Source organism: Hemiscyllium ocellatum, chromosome 16 (genome assembly GCF_020745735.1).
Source record: "Hemiscyllium ocellatum isolate sHemOce1 chromosome 16, sHemOce1.pat.X.cur, whole genome shotgun sequence".
In the NCBI taxonomy this organism is placed as follows: Eukaryota; Metazoa; Chordata; class Chondrichthyes; order Orectolobiformes; family Hemiscylliidae; genus Hemiscyllium; species Hemiscyllium ocellatum.
In genome coordinates this window covers 12,617,529-12,633,922 of record NC_083416.1, presented here as the reverse complement: position 1 = coordinate 12,633,922, position 16,394 = coordinate 12,617,529, and the positions used below count along the sequence as shown (strand labels likewise).

Here is a 16,394-nt window from a genome sequence, read left to right as displayed (position 1 = left end):
CCAGAGTTGAGAGGCATAGCATTGCATTGGATGGGCAACGTAGAAGCGGGAGCCATCGTCTTGAGGCAATGAAGAATGAAATGGAGATTGAAATCGGCTAAAGGGATTACCATGGCGGCAAGGCTTTGAGCTCAGACCTTCTGAGTGGGATGTGAACCTGTGACTTACCAACCAGGGGGTGAAAGCGCTAACACCAAGATGTGATCAAGATGCCTTCTCGAAGTCTGTACCAGCCAGACGAAGCTGGTCAAAGGCCTATGGTTTTCTAAAACATACGCTCTCTTTTGAATGTGTTATTCTGAACCTTGGGTGCTGAATATCCTGCAACATTGTGTCAGGAGCTGGTATAGTCCACATACCATTTCCTAGCCTCACCTGAGTGGTCAATATTCTGGTATTTGAAAGACGGCAGTCACAGCTGAGCTTGGGTCCACGCTTACTGTTATTAGATTACTTACAGTGTGGAAACAGGCCCTTCGGCCCAACAAGTCCACACCGACCCGCCAAAGCGCAACCCACCCATACCCCTACATTTACCCCTTACCTAACACTACGGGCAATTTAGCATGGCCAATTCACCTGACCCGCACATCTTTGGACTGTGGGAGGAAACCGGAGGAAACCCACGCAGACACGGGGAGAGCGTGCAAACTCCACACAGTCAGTCTGAGGTGGGAATTGAACCTGGGTCTCAGGCGCTGTGAGGCAGCAGTGCTAACCACTGTGCCACCGTGCCACCCACCAGGGCACGTTGCAGTCAGATTCCAGTAGGGACGTTAGATCGATAACGTATGCTCTCATCCTGTTTCTTGTATGAGTGCCCTATTCATTTAAGGAGCTTTAAATCAATTTTGTGCTTTTGATGCATTTGCATTCACTGAAGGGGCTCGGCTTGTTGATGGCTTTGTGTTACTCAGGAGCAGGCAACACTGGTCTGCTCCTCTTCTGCACCCTCCAAACTGTGCCTTTCCACCGCTGTCTGGCAGAGAGATGTCAACTCAGCAGAGAGCTGGGAGCTTCCCAGTCTAAACAGGTTGCTTAACTGACAGGAGAACAGGGGTAGGCCATTCAGCCCTTCGAGCTTGCTCCACCATCTGATACAATCATGGCTGATTGAATATTTCATTACCTTAGGCCCAGCCTGTCTGCATAACCCTGTAGACCATTGATAATCAGGAATGTATCAACCTCCACTCTAAATACTGAGTTTGCACAGACCTCTGGGTGGCAGAATTGCAAAGGTTCACAAACCTTGGAGTCAAAATGTTTCTTCTTATCTTGGTCCTAAGTGGCATCCCCCTTAATTTTAAGTTGCGTCACCTTGTTTTATACTCTGCAATCTGGGGACACAGGCAGAAGTGGGTCCTGCAGATGCTGGAGATTAGAGTCAAGATTAGAGTGGTGCTGGAAAAGCACAGCAGGTCAAGCAGCATCTGAGGAGCAGGAAAAATCGATGTTTCGGGCAAAAGGTCCTTAATTAGGAATGGGCATCCTACCTGCATCCACCCCGTCTATCCCTTTAAGGGTTTTGTAGGTTACAATGAGATCACCTCTTATTCTTCAAATTTCTACAGGCCGCGTGTTGGCCAATCTCCTTCCACTGTACAGTCCTGCCTTCCGTGGAACAAATCTGGTGATCCTCCATTGCATTCGCCCAATGGCAATAGTATCTTTCTTGAGGTAACGAGACTCAAGGTGCAGTCTAACCAAGACCTCATACAACTGAAACAACACTTCATTATTCCTGCACTCAAGCCCTTATGTGATAAAGGCTAATATTCTGATCGCTTTTCCAATATCTTGCTGTACTCGACAGTCCAGGCTGTTGAAATTACTTTGGTTCGTTAGACAAACAGATTGCAAAGCACCATGGGAGAAAATCCATGGGATGTGGCCCTGCCTATCCCAAATTGCCCATCCCTAATTGCCCTCCAGATGTTGGCGATGAACAGTCTTCTCGACCCTCAATAGTCCACTTGTTATTGGCGGACCCACTATGTTGTTAAGAAGAGTGTGCCAGATTTTGACCCAGTGACACTGAAGGAATGGTGATATATTTCCAAGTCAGAATGGGTGAAGGGAAAGTTGCAGCTGCTGCTGATAGCATAACATGCAGATAAATACATAAGGGTGGTGAGGCAGCAGAACCAAGTCAGATAGCTTAGATCTGACCAAAAAAAACTGTTGTTGGAAAATCCAGAATAACTGAAAATGCCAAAATTAAAGGATAGGCTCACCATTTTACACAGTTCAATTCACAACCTCAAGTCTTCCCAAAGCCCTTCACATTTAAGTATTTTAAAAGTGCAGTTGCTATTTTAAAAAATAAAACGCAACAGTCAATTTATGGACAGCAAGCTCCCCTGAGCAACTGTAATGACCTGTTTCCCTCTGGCTTTGGTTGGGGCTTAGATATTGTGTGGAACTGCAGAATACTTTCTGCCTCCCTGAGATTAGACACTACTGCTCCCTATCCACCCCACCCACCCCACCCCAGGTCAGGTACTTTACAAGAAGTTGGGAAGAAGAAATTCACAGACACTCCCGACTTGGATTTTAAATTTGTGTCGGTCTCTTTAATCTGATTGTTGTTTACATTCTGGGGCAGGGCAGAGAATGGATCTCACAATCCAGACAAAGTCGTTCTGGGTTCTCCCTTCTGCCTTGTTACTGTTGAGGATTGATCAGAGATTTCACCTCCACTCTTGAGATGTCTGCATCTCTCTCTCTTTCACACATGCACACATATGGACACATGTACACACAGACAATTAGAGACACAGACATAGGCACACAGACACATAGACAATTACAGATACACACAGACATAGACACAACACACAGAGATACACACAGCCATAGACATACAATTACAGATACACGCAGACGTGGACATACACACACAGACATAAGCTCACAATTACAGATACACACAGACATAGACACAACACACACAGATATACACAGACATAGACATACAATTACAGATACACGCAGACGTGGACATACACACACACACATACACAGACATAAGCACACAATTACAGATATACACAGACATAGACACAACACACACAGATACACAACACACACAGACCATGCACAGGTACATGCAGACACATGCATAGACACAATACACACCGATAGAACACATGCACACACAGACACATGCCCTCACATACACACTCATAGAAGCTAGCAGGGAGTCAAAAACCTGGACTTCTGTTTGAACTTCCAGCTTTAAATGTCAAACAAACTCCAGACAGACAGCCACCTGGTCGTCTGGCTCTGACTAGTCCATGGGGTGAACCTGAAGGTGATGATGAACAAAAGCTTTCATTTTGCTGTGCTTTGGGAAAAGCCTTCTGCCGGCTCACCCCAGTCGCTCAACACAACAGTGAGATTAAAAAAAGAAAATCAAAATAAGATTAAAGAGGCCGGGGACATCGGATGCTGCTTTTCTCTTTCTATAGATTTAACTTTGATGATTTACATGTCATGAAGACATGTTTATATTCAAATTGCTGTTTTTTCCTGACATTGAACAAAACCTTAATCATTAAGCTGATTTGAGTGGGATAACGGCCACTTACTTGTCTTGAATAGAGTGTTCTGATAAGGCGTCACTTGCAGTGCTCATAGCTGAAGCCCTGTCACTCGGGAATTTGCCGGGATGAGTACCGCATGGCGGATGACTGACAACAATTTGGGATTTTTTTTGGCAGATGACAAGTTAAGGGGTTTAGTGGTGCAATTATGCACTGAATTCAAGGTGCTCAGATGTAAATGTCCTCTAACCACTCTTGTCATCCCAGACTTATTACAGCTCTTTTATGCTGTTTCCTAAGCGTAGAGCTGAACCCCCCCATCCCCTGCTGCTGCTTTATCACTTTTTCGGGGGGAGGGGCGGATGGGTGGGCAATGTTGGAGGTAACAGTAGCAGCTGTTGGTAGGGGTTCTGGCAGCCCCATGCCTAATGCTGAAAATGAAACACACCTCTCAACGTTTTATAAAGATTTTTTTTCTTTTCTTTTGAAATTTCGTAACTTATTTCTAACAGTGGAGCATTTTAATGTTTATGTATAGATATTTAATTTAATCATACTCCTCTATGGATTGTCATTTGAAAAGTAAAAGGTTATTGTTGAATAATAATGGAAGTTCTTTACTTCTAAATCTTCCTTCCTCACCCACAGGTAAATCGTCTTGACCCCTAACTGTAGTGGACACTGATGTCCTGCAAAAGCAGTGAGGGACAGTGGGATTTTGTACTGTGAACTCAGCCTAATTCTGTCCTCCAGTGTCGACACACATTCAGTTTCACACGACGGGCAGGAATTAGGAGCAATATCTTTGGCTTGCTGTAGTTCTCATTGGCCGAGATGGTTCTGAAATCTCTGCCATAGCTCAGTCAGCGCTGACTGTGAGTCAAACCTAGGATTGCTGTTCGACTCGACGCTGTGTAAAGCAGTGACTTTATCCACTAAGATGTGTTAACAGGTTTTAATAGATCTTCATGGCTGCTTTCCAGATCATCCCAGTCAGCTCTTCTGATACTTTTCTTTAGCACATCTTGCTGTTGTTATTTGTGCCACTTAATTCAAAGTGTTGCATAATTCATTTTGTAGACTTTGAATGCTCAAAAATAATAAAAAAGAAACAAGTCCCTGAGAAAATCAGTCAGTCTGGCAGCATTTTTGAACAGAGAAACAGAATAAACATTTCAAGTCTGGCATGACTCTTCTTTGGAATGAGGTCATCAAAGTGGACTTGAAAGGTTAACTCTGTTTCTCTCTCCACAGATGCTGCCAGATTTGTTGAGTTTCTCCAGCAATTTCTGTTTTTAATTTTAGATCTCTGCTGTCCACAGTGTTTTGCTTTCCAATTTTTAGAAGTTGTGGCACAACTTTGAAATCACAGTTGAGGTGTAAAACCTTGATTCCCTGACTAGGCCCAATGTTTTTCTTAAAAGAGTAACACAGAACATAATGTTCCCTCTACAGTTTTAAGGCTAATTGTTGTGTTGCCCTAGACCATAGCGGCTACTCTCTTATTAGAAAGAAGTGACTTGGGGGGGGGGGGGGGTGTTGGAGGTGGATAATTTAACCCCTGAGGGCCACCAGACCTCAGGTGAGGGGGAGAGGTTGAGAAGGAGAGTTCTTCATGGTAACCTCAAACCGGTGATGGCAATTGAACCCACGCTGTTGGTATTACATTGCTCTGTGAGCCAACAATCCAGGCATCTGAGCTAACCGATTCCCTCATGGATTGTACTGTGTGGTATTGAGCATTGGGACATTCCAGCTTTATTGGTCCATCTTTGGACAGCACAACAATTTGGGGGTGTGGCTCATTTGCGCTCAGTACCCTGAATAAGGGGAGGAATTATAAGCATCCAAACACTGCTCAGCAATTCACTGTTAACTGTCCACGGCAACAGAAGGCGACCCCTTCAGTTGGTCTTGGCTGTTCCTGAGGGAGGGTAGTCAGTGTTCCTCATGTACCTCCATTCTGTCACCATTGTCAATGCATGAGTCTGTTCAAACGATTAAGGTTCCTGGCCCATGAGGATGATCACAGGTCAAGCCTCGCAGGAGTCAGTAGCAGGAACCTTGGCTAGTTGCCACTTTGTTGCCTAATTGTGTAAGTCTCATTTCTGGTGTCTTAGTGCTGGCATGCTCACTGATCTCAATTCTGCTTCCTTTTCACAGCTCTGAACGAGCCCACCATTGACTATGGCTTCCAGCGGTTGCAGAAGGTGATCCCCAGACATCCGGGTGACCCAGAACGATTGCCAAAGGTCAGTTACATATTTAAACCCTCTTCAGTAAGTTACTTGGAAGCACTAAAGCATCAAAGGCCTGATTGGTATGTTACTTTGTGCTGACAGGAATACCCAAACATAAATGATATTGTTAGTGCAAAATGTGGCATATAAACTCTTCTCTTTTTATTGTGTTGTATCTGTGTTGAAGATAAGATTAATTCTTCCCTTCACTATAAAACATCGCACCCATGGTATTGTCATGTCTTACCAGATCATAGAGGGAGAGAGAAAGAGAGAGAGAGAGAGGAAGGACTGGTGGTGATTTAACCTGAGGACAAGTATACCTCAGGTGAGGGGGAGAGGTTGAGAAGGCGAGTCCTTCATGGTAACCCCAGTTGGTGATGGGAATTGAACCCATGGTGTAGGCATCACACGGATTGGCAAACCAACTGTTCAGCAAACTATACCGTTACAGTCTTCTTCTCTCCTGACATTCATGATATCCCAAAATGCATCAACGGTTCCATTAATTCCTGACTGTAGTCAATGCTGTAATGTAGTGAAGGTGGGGGTTGGGGTGGAGGTGAATTTGTGCACAGCCAGATCCCACAAACAGCTCTGTGACACTGCGCGGATAATCCGTCTTATCGACACTGGTTACAGTATAATCGTTGAACTGGTTGCTGAGGAGAACTCCCCTGTTCTTGGTTGAAGGAGCACTTTGGGATCTTCCATGCCTGCCTGAGGGGACCCCTGGTTGCCAATGCTCGGCCACAGACATTAGTCATTCTCTGACCCCTCTTCTCACAAGTGTTGCAGCTTTGGGGGGAGGCAGTAGTGATGAGTTATTGGCATCGCCAGGCTTCAGCATGAACTCTGGGTCTGTATGTGACTTCCGGTCCATCCGATTATAGGAAGGGTGTGAGGGTCCTACAGGGGCCGCAGAGAAAATTTGCCAGAAGGGATGAGGGATTTTAGCAACTAGGTTAGATGAAGTTGGAGAGGTTGGTGCATCTTCTCCTTGAAACAAATGAAGTTGAGACATGGCCTGATAAAGATGTACAAAGTCGACAAAGAAAACCTGATCCCATTGGCTGGTGATACAAGGACAGAGTTTCAGTTCTGAGCTACGAGTTTTAAGGATGTGAAGAAACAGTGAGCTGTAATGACCTGGGCTTCACTATCAACGTGGGCCCGGTAGAGGCAGAGTCAGTGAGTGATTTGCACAGGACACTGGATGGTCCCTTAAAGGAGGTCAACTTGCATGGCTACGGGAAAAGGATGGGCAAATGGAACTGGCTGGATAGCTGTACAGAGAGCTGGAGTGGACTTAATGGGCAGAATGTCTTCCTTTGGTGCCGTGGTGATGCTGACTCCCAGTTTGCGAGCTAAGCATTACAAAAGGTCAGAAGTTTAGCCCTTCCTGGTCACAAAGCTTGACAGCATGCGACAACCATGAGGTACCAGAGAAATCCATTCTGAGTGTGACAGAAGCAGGGGCTAAAGGGACAGAGAGGGAAAGGGAGGGAATGATTCACAAAGCTTCCATTAATCACTCGGAAAAAGTGAGGACTGCAGATGCTATAGAGTTAGAGTCGAAGAGTGTGGTGCTGGAGAAGCACAGCAGGTCAGGCAGCATCCAGGAGCAGGAGCATCGATGTTTCAAGCATAACCTCTTCATCAGGAATGTGCTTGATGAAGAGCTTATGCTCGAAACGCCGACTCTCTTGCTCCTCGGATGCTACCAGATCAGCTGTGCTTTTCCAGCACTACCTTTTTTTGACTTCCACTTAATCACCCAGGATGTTTGTGTCAAGCTCTTTCTGAAGTTACAGAAAGACACTAGAGCAACAATTAAAATACAAGGTTATCCTGGCTGACTGAATAAAAGTTGGGACTTAGTATCGCATGATCCACCAAATATAAAAACTACATAAACTAAAATTTGTGGGCGGCACGGTGGCACAGTGGTTAGCACTGCTGCCTCACAGCGCCTGAGACCCGGGTTCAATTCCCGACTCAGGCGACTGACTGTGTGGAGTTTGCACGCTCTCCCAGTGTCTGCGTGGCTTTCCTCCGGGTGCTCCGGTTTCCTCCCACAGTCCAAAGATGTGCGGCCCAGGTGAATTGGCCATGCTAAATTGCCCGTAGTGTTAGGTAAGGGGTAAGTGTAGGGGTATGGGTGGGTTGCGCTTCGGTGGGTCGGTGTGGACTTGTTGGGCCGAAGGGCCTGTTTCCACACTGTAATTCTAATCTAATCTAATCTAACCTGCTCACTATACACTCTGAGGAATCAGAGGCAACAAACACTTGTGAAAGAGAAACAGAAGCTGATGATTGTAAATGGCTGGACAGTCAGTATCTGTACCAAGGAAAGAAGGGTAAACGTTTCAGGAGCAACACATTTTCAGCTACAACAGGACAAAGTAATGACATGCATTTGGAAACTGCAATGTAGATACGTAAGATATCTGGAAAGAGATTTTGTTTTTTAAGCAATACACATTCCTTAATAATAATAATACAATGAAAGGTACAGCTCAGACCATTTGCTCTTATCGTAGATACCTTCTACCACTCTCTTCATTCACTTTAATGGCAAAGTTCAATCCCTCCTTCACATGTTTATCCAGCCGCATAAGGCTGGACTCTCCTGTTCATCTCAACCACTCCTTGTCCGTTCCAAATTGTCATTGCTGGACCTCAGAAACAGTTGCTTCAGACGAGACTGGGGAAGGTTGAGTGCGAGGTGCCTTCGGGATATGATGCTGTGTTTAACCTGTTAGTGACCCCTCTTGGTGGGCTCTCAAAACTACATCCACCTATCTGTTTATTTTAATGGCGCTTTGTCATCCAATCAGGCGTCTTCACCTTGCAGGCTGGTAACTGTCGTGTTTTAATTTAAAAGAAAGTTTCATTTTGATAGAACCATCCACATGTTCAGTATGGCCCAAAGTGCTTTGCAGTAGTTGTGCTGCTGGGAAATGGGACAGCGCCCATTTATATTCAGCAAGCTCCCACAGCCTAATCGTCTGCCTTGTGATGTTTGGCTAAGGAATAAGTATTGGGCAGCGCTGGCTCTCTGCTGACCATGTCAGGGATGTCATGGAAATCAGTGAAAACCCCGGGCGGCAACTGCGCCCAAAGTCTCCTGTTCACCAAGGTGCCACCCTGGCAGACTCTGGCAAACTACCCGCCTTTCCTCTGTTTCCATGAATGGGCCAAAAACGAGAGGTGTCCTACTTGCCACATGACTGCCTGGGCAATTGTGAACATTGAGGAGAAAGTGAGGTCTGCAGATGCTGGAGATCAGAGCTGAAAATGTGTTGCTGGAAAAGCGCAGCAGGTCAGGCAGCATCCAAGGAACAAGAGATTCGACGTTTCAGGCATAAGCCTTCCTGAAGAAGGGCTTATGCCCGAAACGTCAAATCTCCTGTTCCTTGGATGCTGCCTGACCTGCTGCGCTTTTCCAGCAACACATTTTCAGCAATTGTGAACATTGCTTGTGTTGGGTCTAACTAGCCGCACTTATTTCCAGTTGCCCTGTTAACAGCCAGGAATTCCAAGGAATTTGCATCCTCCAGACCTTTCCCTGGAACCTCCAAACCTTTGGGTCTGTGTTGTGCTAGGAGGAAGAAGGCAAAGAACCTGTCTTCACGTAGCACCTGCCATGCCCCCCCCCCTCCGCCCCAGATGTTCCAAGGTGTTTCTCAGGAACCAAGTGTCTTTAAAGCACAGTCACGTTTATAAAGTTGGAGCTGCCCAATGCTGGTGCATCTCCCAATGCGATCGCAATCAGTTTGAGGTGGAGGATGAAATAATTGGGCAGGATTCAGAGAAAACCACGTGCAAAATGACGGCACGGAAGTTTTTGCGTCCAGACAAGGCCTTAGTTTAATGTTTCATCTGAATCGAGGCATCTCTGACAATACAGCTGCCCCTCCATGCTGCAGTGGGATACTCAGAAGGGGCCTGAAAGGGCACTCTGCTATTAGGCATTCATAGACTAGAGGAGCAACCAGTAAGAAGATATATATATTTTATTAAACAGTATAATGTAATCGTTTTCAAACCCTCGTTTTGCTGTGTGCGAGGGCCCACAGGGGAAATAAACATTTAAATGTTTTAATTTAAAAACAAACTAACCCAATTGCCAGCAATGAACTGGGAGGCCTCAGTGTAGCTGGACTCAAACACATCAGGGTCTGTTGTATGATTGAGCTGCACTTCTGTCCAAAAACCCAATCCCCCGTGTGCCCAGGATGAATTACGAGTGAATTATAGCTTACGCTAAAGTTAGCAGTACTCGCTTGACAGGAAACAAAATGCGATGAATAGATAGAGAAAAAAAAAGGGGTCAGTTCATATCAAGCTGACAGATATATTTTACTTGTCAAGCAGTTCATGCAGTGACTGTACAGGGGCAGGGCTGGGTAAATTTCCGTCAGATCCCATCGACAAATTTGCATCGCGTTCGCCTCCATGAAAAATCAGTTGGCAGGTGAGGCTTTGATCCTCGCGTGTTCCTGGGTTTTATCAAGAGGATACAGGGTCTCTCCGATGTTGTGTCAGGAGGCAGTGATTTGATCGCTACATGGCAGCAGAATCACAGAGCGATTCTGTTCCGAGTGGATGGATTGTACCTGGTGTCGTGGCTGTCTTCTGAGTAATCTTTGATAAAAGACAAAATTCAGTGGAGAGAAAGGCGAACAGCGCTTGTGTGTTTTGCTCTTCCAAGCTGCAAAATACCAGGCAAATTGATCCTCTGGGAGTAGTAAATACACATTACTTTATCTTGTACTTCATGTCCATGGCTTTCATATACCCCTGAATCCTGATAGAACAACAATAGTTAATAGACTAAAAAGAGTAATTACAAGCATCTTTTCAGCACTTCCAGCTTGACTGACTTTGTGTGACCTTATACTTTTTACCTCAGCTAATCTGGCTGCTACATTTTTGATTCAATTTGCATAGTCTGTGTAGTGTATAGTGATACATGACCTTTTCTTAATGTCACCTGTCAAAGAATTTTACACCGGTGTTATAAAAAAAAGATATCCCATTAGAGATTCGATGTCTGATAAACAGAGCCATTGACTGTTGTTGGTTAGTGAAGATTCAAAATGGCAGCGGGATGCAATAGTGATGGGAAATAGGAGAAAGAGTCACTTGGATGGAAAAGGGATGGGAAGCAGGAGAGTCAATGGAATGGGATAGTGATGGAAAACATGGGAACAAGAGTCACTAGGATGGAAAAGAGATAGGAAACAAGAGAGAGAGTCACTGGGATGGGATTGTGATGGGAAATAGGAGAGAGACTGGGAAAGGGATGGGAAGTAGGAGAGTCACTGGGTTGGGATAATGATGGAAAACGTAGGGGAGAGAGTCACTAGGATAGGAAAGAGATGGAAACAGAAGAGACAGTCACTGGGATGGGATAGCAATGGAAAACAAGAGAGAGAGAGTCACCGGTTTTGGATATTGATTGGAAATACAGAAGAGAGACAGGCAATGAGATGGGATCATGATGGGAGATATTTAAGGGTCATAGCTGGAATAAATGTTGAGTTCTTTGTCTCACACAGTCAGTACTCACCCAATTTAGAATGTAGTCCAAAGCTTAGGTTGATCTTCAGGGTAATCAAATGTTATTGACTTTCAAGTATATATGAGTCTAATGGTCACACTTAACGACTTAACTAATGCAGGATGTTCGGTGTGTTCCCATGACTTTGGCAACTGGAGCTACCTCCTTTTGTGTGAGTAGTAGAGTGCTACAAAGATCAGTCCTAGGGCCTCACTTATTTTCCACCTATGATCTGGAGAAATTAGCAGAACTGTAATGCATTCAAGATTACTGATGCCACAAACATAGATGGGATTTCATGTTGAGATGAAGACAAAAAGAGTCTGCTAAAGAATATAGCTAGGATGAGTGAGTGGACAAAAAGTTGGCAGATGGAGTTTAGTGAGATAAATGTTGAAAAGATGTTTCCACTAGTGAGGGAATTTCAAACCAGGGGACATGGTTACAGAGAAAGGGGACCCTCATTTAAAACCGAGATAAGAAGGAATGCCTTCTCCTAGGGGATAGTTAATGTCTGCTTCAGTTAACTGGCCTTTCTTAATATCTGCATTCTGTTAACAAATGATCCATGCAGAATGGTTTATGAATGCAACAGGTGACCCAACCATTCTGAGACTGTGCTTATTCCCCACACAGCCCTCATTTCATCCTCGTCTTCATTTCATCCAACATCCCATTAACAGAACCTCCTCTTCCTCTTTTCCCAAGTCCATTGTTCTGGATCCTGGACAAATACAGCTGCTTCATCTCAATGATTTCATGTGGCAGCAGGTTCCAAGTGCCAGCTATCCTGTGGGGAAGAACGTTTCTCTTGAATTCTCCCACCAGATCTATTAGTGGCGAGTTTCTGTTTATTGATCACAGTATTTTTGCAATTTTCCACTGATCCTGTGCCTCAGCAGTTTACCAAAGACAGCTCAGAAGGATGTGCTCTTGCCATCATCCTTTCAGGGGCCTAGCTCCAGTTTCAACTTCCTTATCTATCCCTCCAGCTTTCTTTCCTGATCCATCAAAGATCTCAAGTTCCTGGGACAGCCATCTGGTTTTGGTAGAGATGCCTACGTTTTCCAGGTGGTATTGACTTGATTCCAATCATTTGATGGTAGGCAATCCTTCTTGCTGCTCCCAAGGAGGGACTACCACCACCAAAGGGTGACAGATCCACACACTTAAGAGTTTGATAATTCGCCAGTAGGTTATTGCTCTTCTTTGCCACTCTCCATTTTCTTGTCCATGTTCCATAATGCAGCCTGGCTGTTTTATATCAACTTCACACTGGAGAGTTAGTGGCAAGTTCTTGAGGATATGAGCCTTTTGCATCCCAAAGTTGTCATTTGATATTGTTCCAGTTTGTTACTCGTGCAAGTCATTGGGAAAATGGAAAGGGTTTCTGATGGTTTTCTTGGTCAACATGAATGATGGAACTGAGGTACATGGGTGAAGGAGACTAGGAGCTTGTATTCAGATAACACCCCTTCACATCCCCCATTAACCAATATGTTCACTTTATTTTTGTCAGTTCAAATCTCCAACATTAGCTGTTGACTGTTAAGGAGAAAGTGAGGACTGCAGATGCTGGAGTGTTGACTGTTTAAGAACGGATTTCTGCTGTTACCACCAACCTTATTGTGTGTTTCACATGCAGGCACTGATCAGCAATCACTGTCTGCTTTCAGAATCAAAGACAACTATGGGTAAAAAGTGAGGCAGCGTGCTTCCATGTGCCAAGTTCTAATTGCCCTCAAGATGTCTTGCGTGACAGAGACAAAGATAAAGCCTTTTGCAATTTGTCATCTCAGTTCACAACTTCTTCTGTTGCTTGCACTGTCAACGTATCCTGGCCGATAAAGGAATTTAATTCGCCTTTTGTTATTTCTGCTGTACTCGTCTGCATTGTTTCTTCACCTAGATATTAATGCACCAAAATGATAAACACTCTCCATTATGCATCCAGGGGAAGGGAAGAGATACAAGCATTGAAGGGATGGTAATGATTTGAAATGGGACTGACATTAATTATTGTAGTTTGTAGCCTAATCCAAATGTCACAACACGTAATACACTACAGCCAAGGCATTTTCTTTTCATCTATATAGAAATATATTTCATTGCATATGTACACTTAAATATAAGTGGAAATATGAAGTAAAAATGCCAAAATGCTGAAAGGACTCAATAGGCCAGATAGCATCTGTGAACAGCTGATGACCTTACATCAGAACTAATTATTTTGAAAGGTCACCAAATCAAAATGTTACCTCTGTTTCTCCCTCCACAGACGCTGCCTGATCTGTAAAGTATTTCCAAAATTTTCTGCAATTAACATTAATGTGTCCTTCCTTAGATTTTTAAACTAAGGGAGAATTCATGCAGAACCGGTGTGTAATTATGTGTTTGCTGGTAATGTTGGATGTGTGGAATTACTGGGGTAAATTTTACAAGGGAGTGAAACTGACATCAACAGAGTCGTGGTCATTAACGCAGGAAATGTGAGGTTTTCCATGCCCCTAGATTGTATATTAATGCAGCTTCTTCCCTTCCAATGCTGGGCAGCTCTCCAAGCAAATTCCCTTGATTATGTCATTAGCACCAACTGATTAAACAAACTACATTGCTGACTTAAAGGAAGAAACAGATAAAGTAAAGAGCATCTTTTGAAATTACTTTCTAGGCAGCTTTGATAGCTGTCCTGATTGTGATATCTTTGCATGACATGCACTATTGTCATGAGGCTTTACTGATGAAAGAACACTCTCACAATTCCAGTGTCCCAAAAATGCTTGATAGTAAGGATTTCCAAATTCTATTTTTCTCCACTTCCATGAGTTATTTTGGGCCTTGCAAAACTCATGTTCAGCCAAATATCATTCCAAAAGTTTACATACTATTGCTGTTAGTACTGAACTGAAGCGTTAATAATTACTGCTAAGAACAGGAGACGTGTTGTTGAAGTTTTTCATTGTGCATTCATCGGAAAATTTGCAAGAACTGCTTATGTAAAGAGAAATGTGAAAGGACAATTCTTGCTGGCTGTCCTGATGAGTACAGCTTATTACAGTTAAAAATAGCTTATTTCAGCAATGTTCTGTTCTACCAAATGATTATTTGATAATTGCTAGCGGAAGTTGTAATCTCAGTGACAACTTTTTATGTGTGTTTATATAGAGTGTAATTTATACAATGTGTATATAGATATAAAACTCCGAACCATTTATATATATATATATATATATATATATAGTGAATATATGCACGTATTTAGATGTATGTATGTTATGAGGTTATGACACATCAGGGGTTCACATGTTTTGTAACTGTACATCTGGTTTATTACACCACTTGAAATTTATACATTGTCAGGGCATTTGAATTATTAATTTGCTAATGAAAGTCATCAAATGCGCAAGGTAATTAGAGAGTCGCTCTTTAATATTTTGTCTTTGCAAAAACTAGTTTACTGTGGTTACATTGGAGAATATGACACTGTTAGTCGGCTCATGCTCCAAGGTGTTGTAATAAGACCATAAGATACAGGAGCAGAAATAAGCCATTTGGCCCATCGAGTCTGCTCCCCCATTTGATCATGGCTGATATGTTTCTCAACTCCATTGCCCTGCCTTCTCCCTGTAACCTTTGATCTTCTTATTAATCAAGAAGCTATCTATTTCTGTCTTAAAGACATTCAATGATTTAGTCTCTGCAACCCCCTACATCAATGAGTTCCACAGATTCCCCACCCTCTGGCTGAAGAAATTCCTCCTTATCTCAGTACTAAAGGGTCATCCCTTCATCCTGAGGCTGTGCCCTCAGGTCCTAGTATCTCCTCCTAGTGGAAGCATCTTCTGACATCCATTATATCCAACCCTCTCAACATTCCGTAAGTTTGAATCACATGCCCTTCATCCTTCTAAACTTCTTCGAGTATAGTCCCAGAATCCTTGACCTCTCCTCAAATATCAAACACTTCATCCCTGGGCTCATTCTTGTAAACCTGCTGTGGACCTCATCCAAGGCCAACACATCCTTTCTTAGATATGGAGCCGAAAACTGTGTCACAATATTTCAAATGCAGCCTGACTCAAGCTTTATACAGCCTCAGCATTGAGTACATGACTGCTGCTGCATTTTAGCCTCTTGAAATGAATGCTAACATTGCGTTTACCTTCCTAATCGCTAACTGAACCTGCATTTTAGCCTAAAAGTATTCTGAACTAGGATTCACAAGTCCCTTTGTGCTAGAGCTTAGAAAATAATCTGTCTCTGTCCTTCCTACCAAAGTGCATAACCTCACACTTTCCCATATTGTGTCCCATCTGCCCACTTGCTGTGCTTCTCAAGGTCCTTCTGCAGTCTCCCATCTCGTCAACATTACCTGTCTCTCTATGTTTCATCCTAGCACCAAGAATAGGCCATCTCAATGGGAGCTGCTTGTACAAACACTGAATTACATTGAATGTACAAGTTGGGATCAGGCCATTTGGCCCAATGGCCCGGTGTTGGCATTTGTTATCTACACTAGCCTCCACCCACTCAGCTTCAACCAAGCCATCAGGATGAGCAGTCCCTTTCCCCATCAAGTGACTATCAAACTTCCCCTTAAGTGTCACTGTGCTATTCACCTGAACTATTCCTTGTGGTAAATTATTGTTGGTTCATAGATATCACCTTGTGATTGCTGCTCACTTCATTAGGGGTTTAGATAGGATTGACAATGAGAACCTTTTTCCATGTATGGAGTCAGCTATTACGAGGGGGCATGGCTTTAAATTAAGGGGAGGTAGGTATAGGACAGATGTTAGGGGTAGATTCTTTACTCAGCGAGTCATGAGTTCATGGAATGCCCTGCCAGTAGCAGTGGTGGACTCTCCCTCTTTATGGGCATTTAAACGGCCTTGGATAGGCATATGGAGGATAGTGGGCTAGTGTAGGTTAGGTGGGTTTGGGTCGGCGCAACATCGAGGGCCAAAGGGCCTGTACTGCGCTGTATTTTTCTATGTTCTGTGTTCAGGAGGATTTAAATTGAGAACTTCCACCTCT

At 43.8% G+C, this 16,394-nt stretch overlaps 1 protein-coding gene across 6 annotated transcripts in view; it reads left to right on the top strand.

The window, feature by feature from the left end:
* Positions 1-16,394, top strand: part of ebf1a (EBF transcription factor 1a) — a 482,981-nt gene that overhangs the window by 392,251 nt on the left and 74,336 nt on the right. For all 6 annotated transcript variants that reach the window (XM_060837039.1, XM_060837040.1, XM_060837041.1 and 3 more), the window contains one exon: positions 5,712-5,800. In XM_060837039.1, coding sequence (XP_060693022.1) covers positions 5,712-5,800 — 89 coding nt within the window. The remainder of the gene's footprint in view (positions 1-5,711; positions 5,801-16,394) is intronic.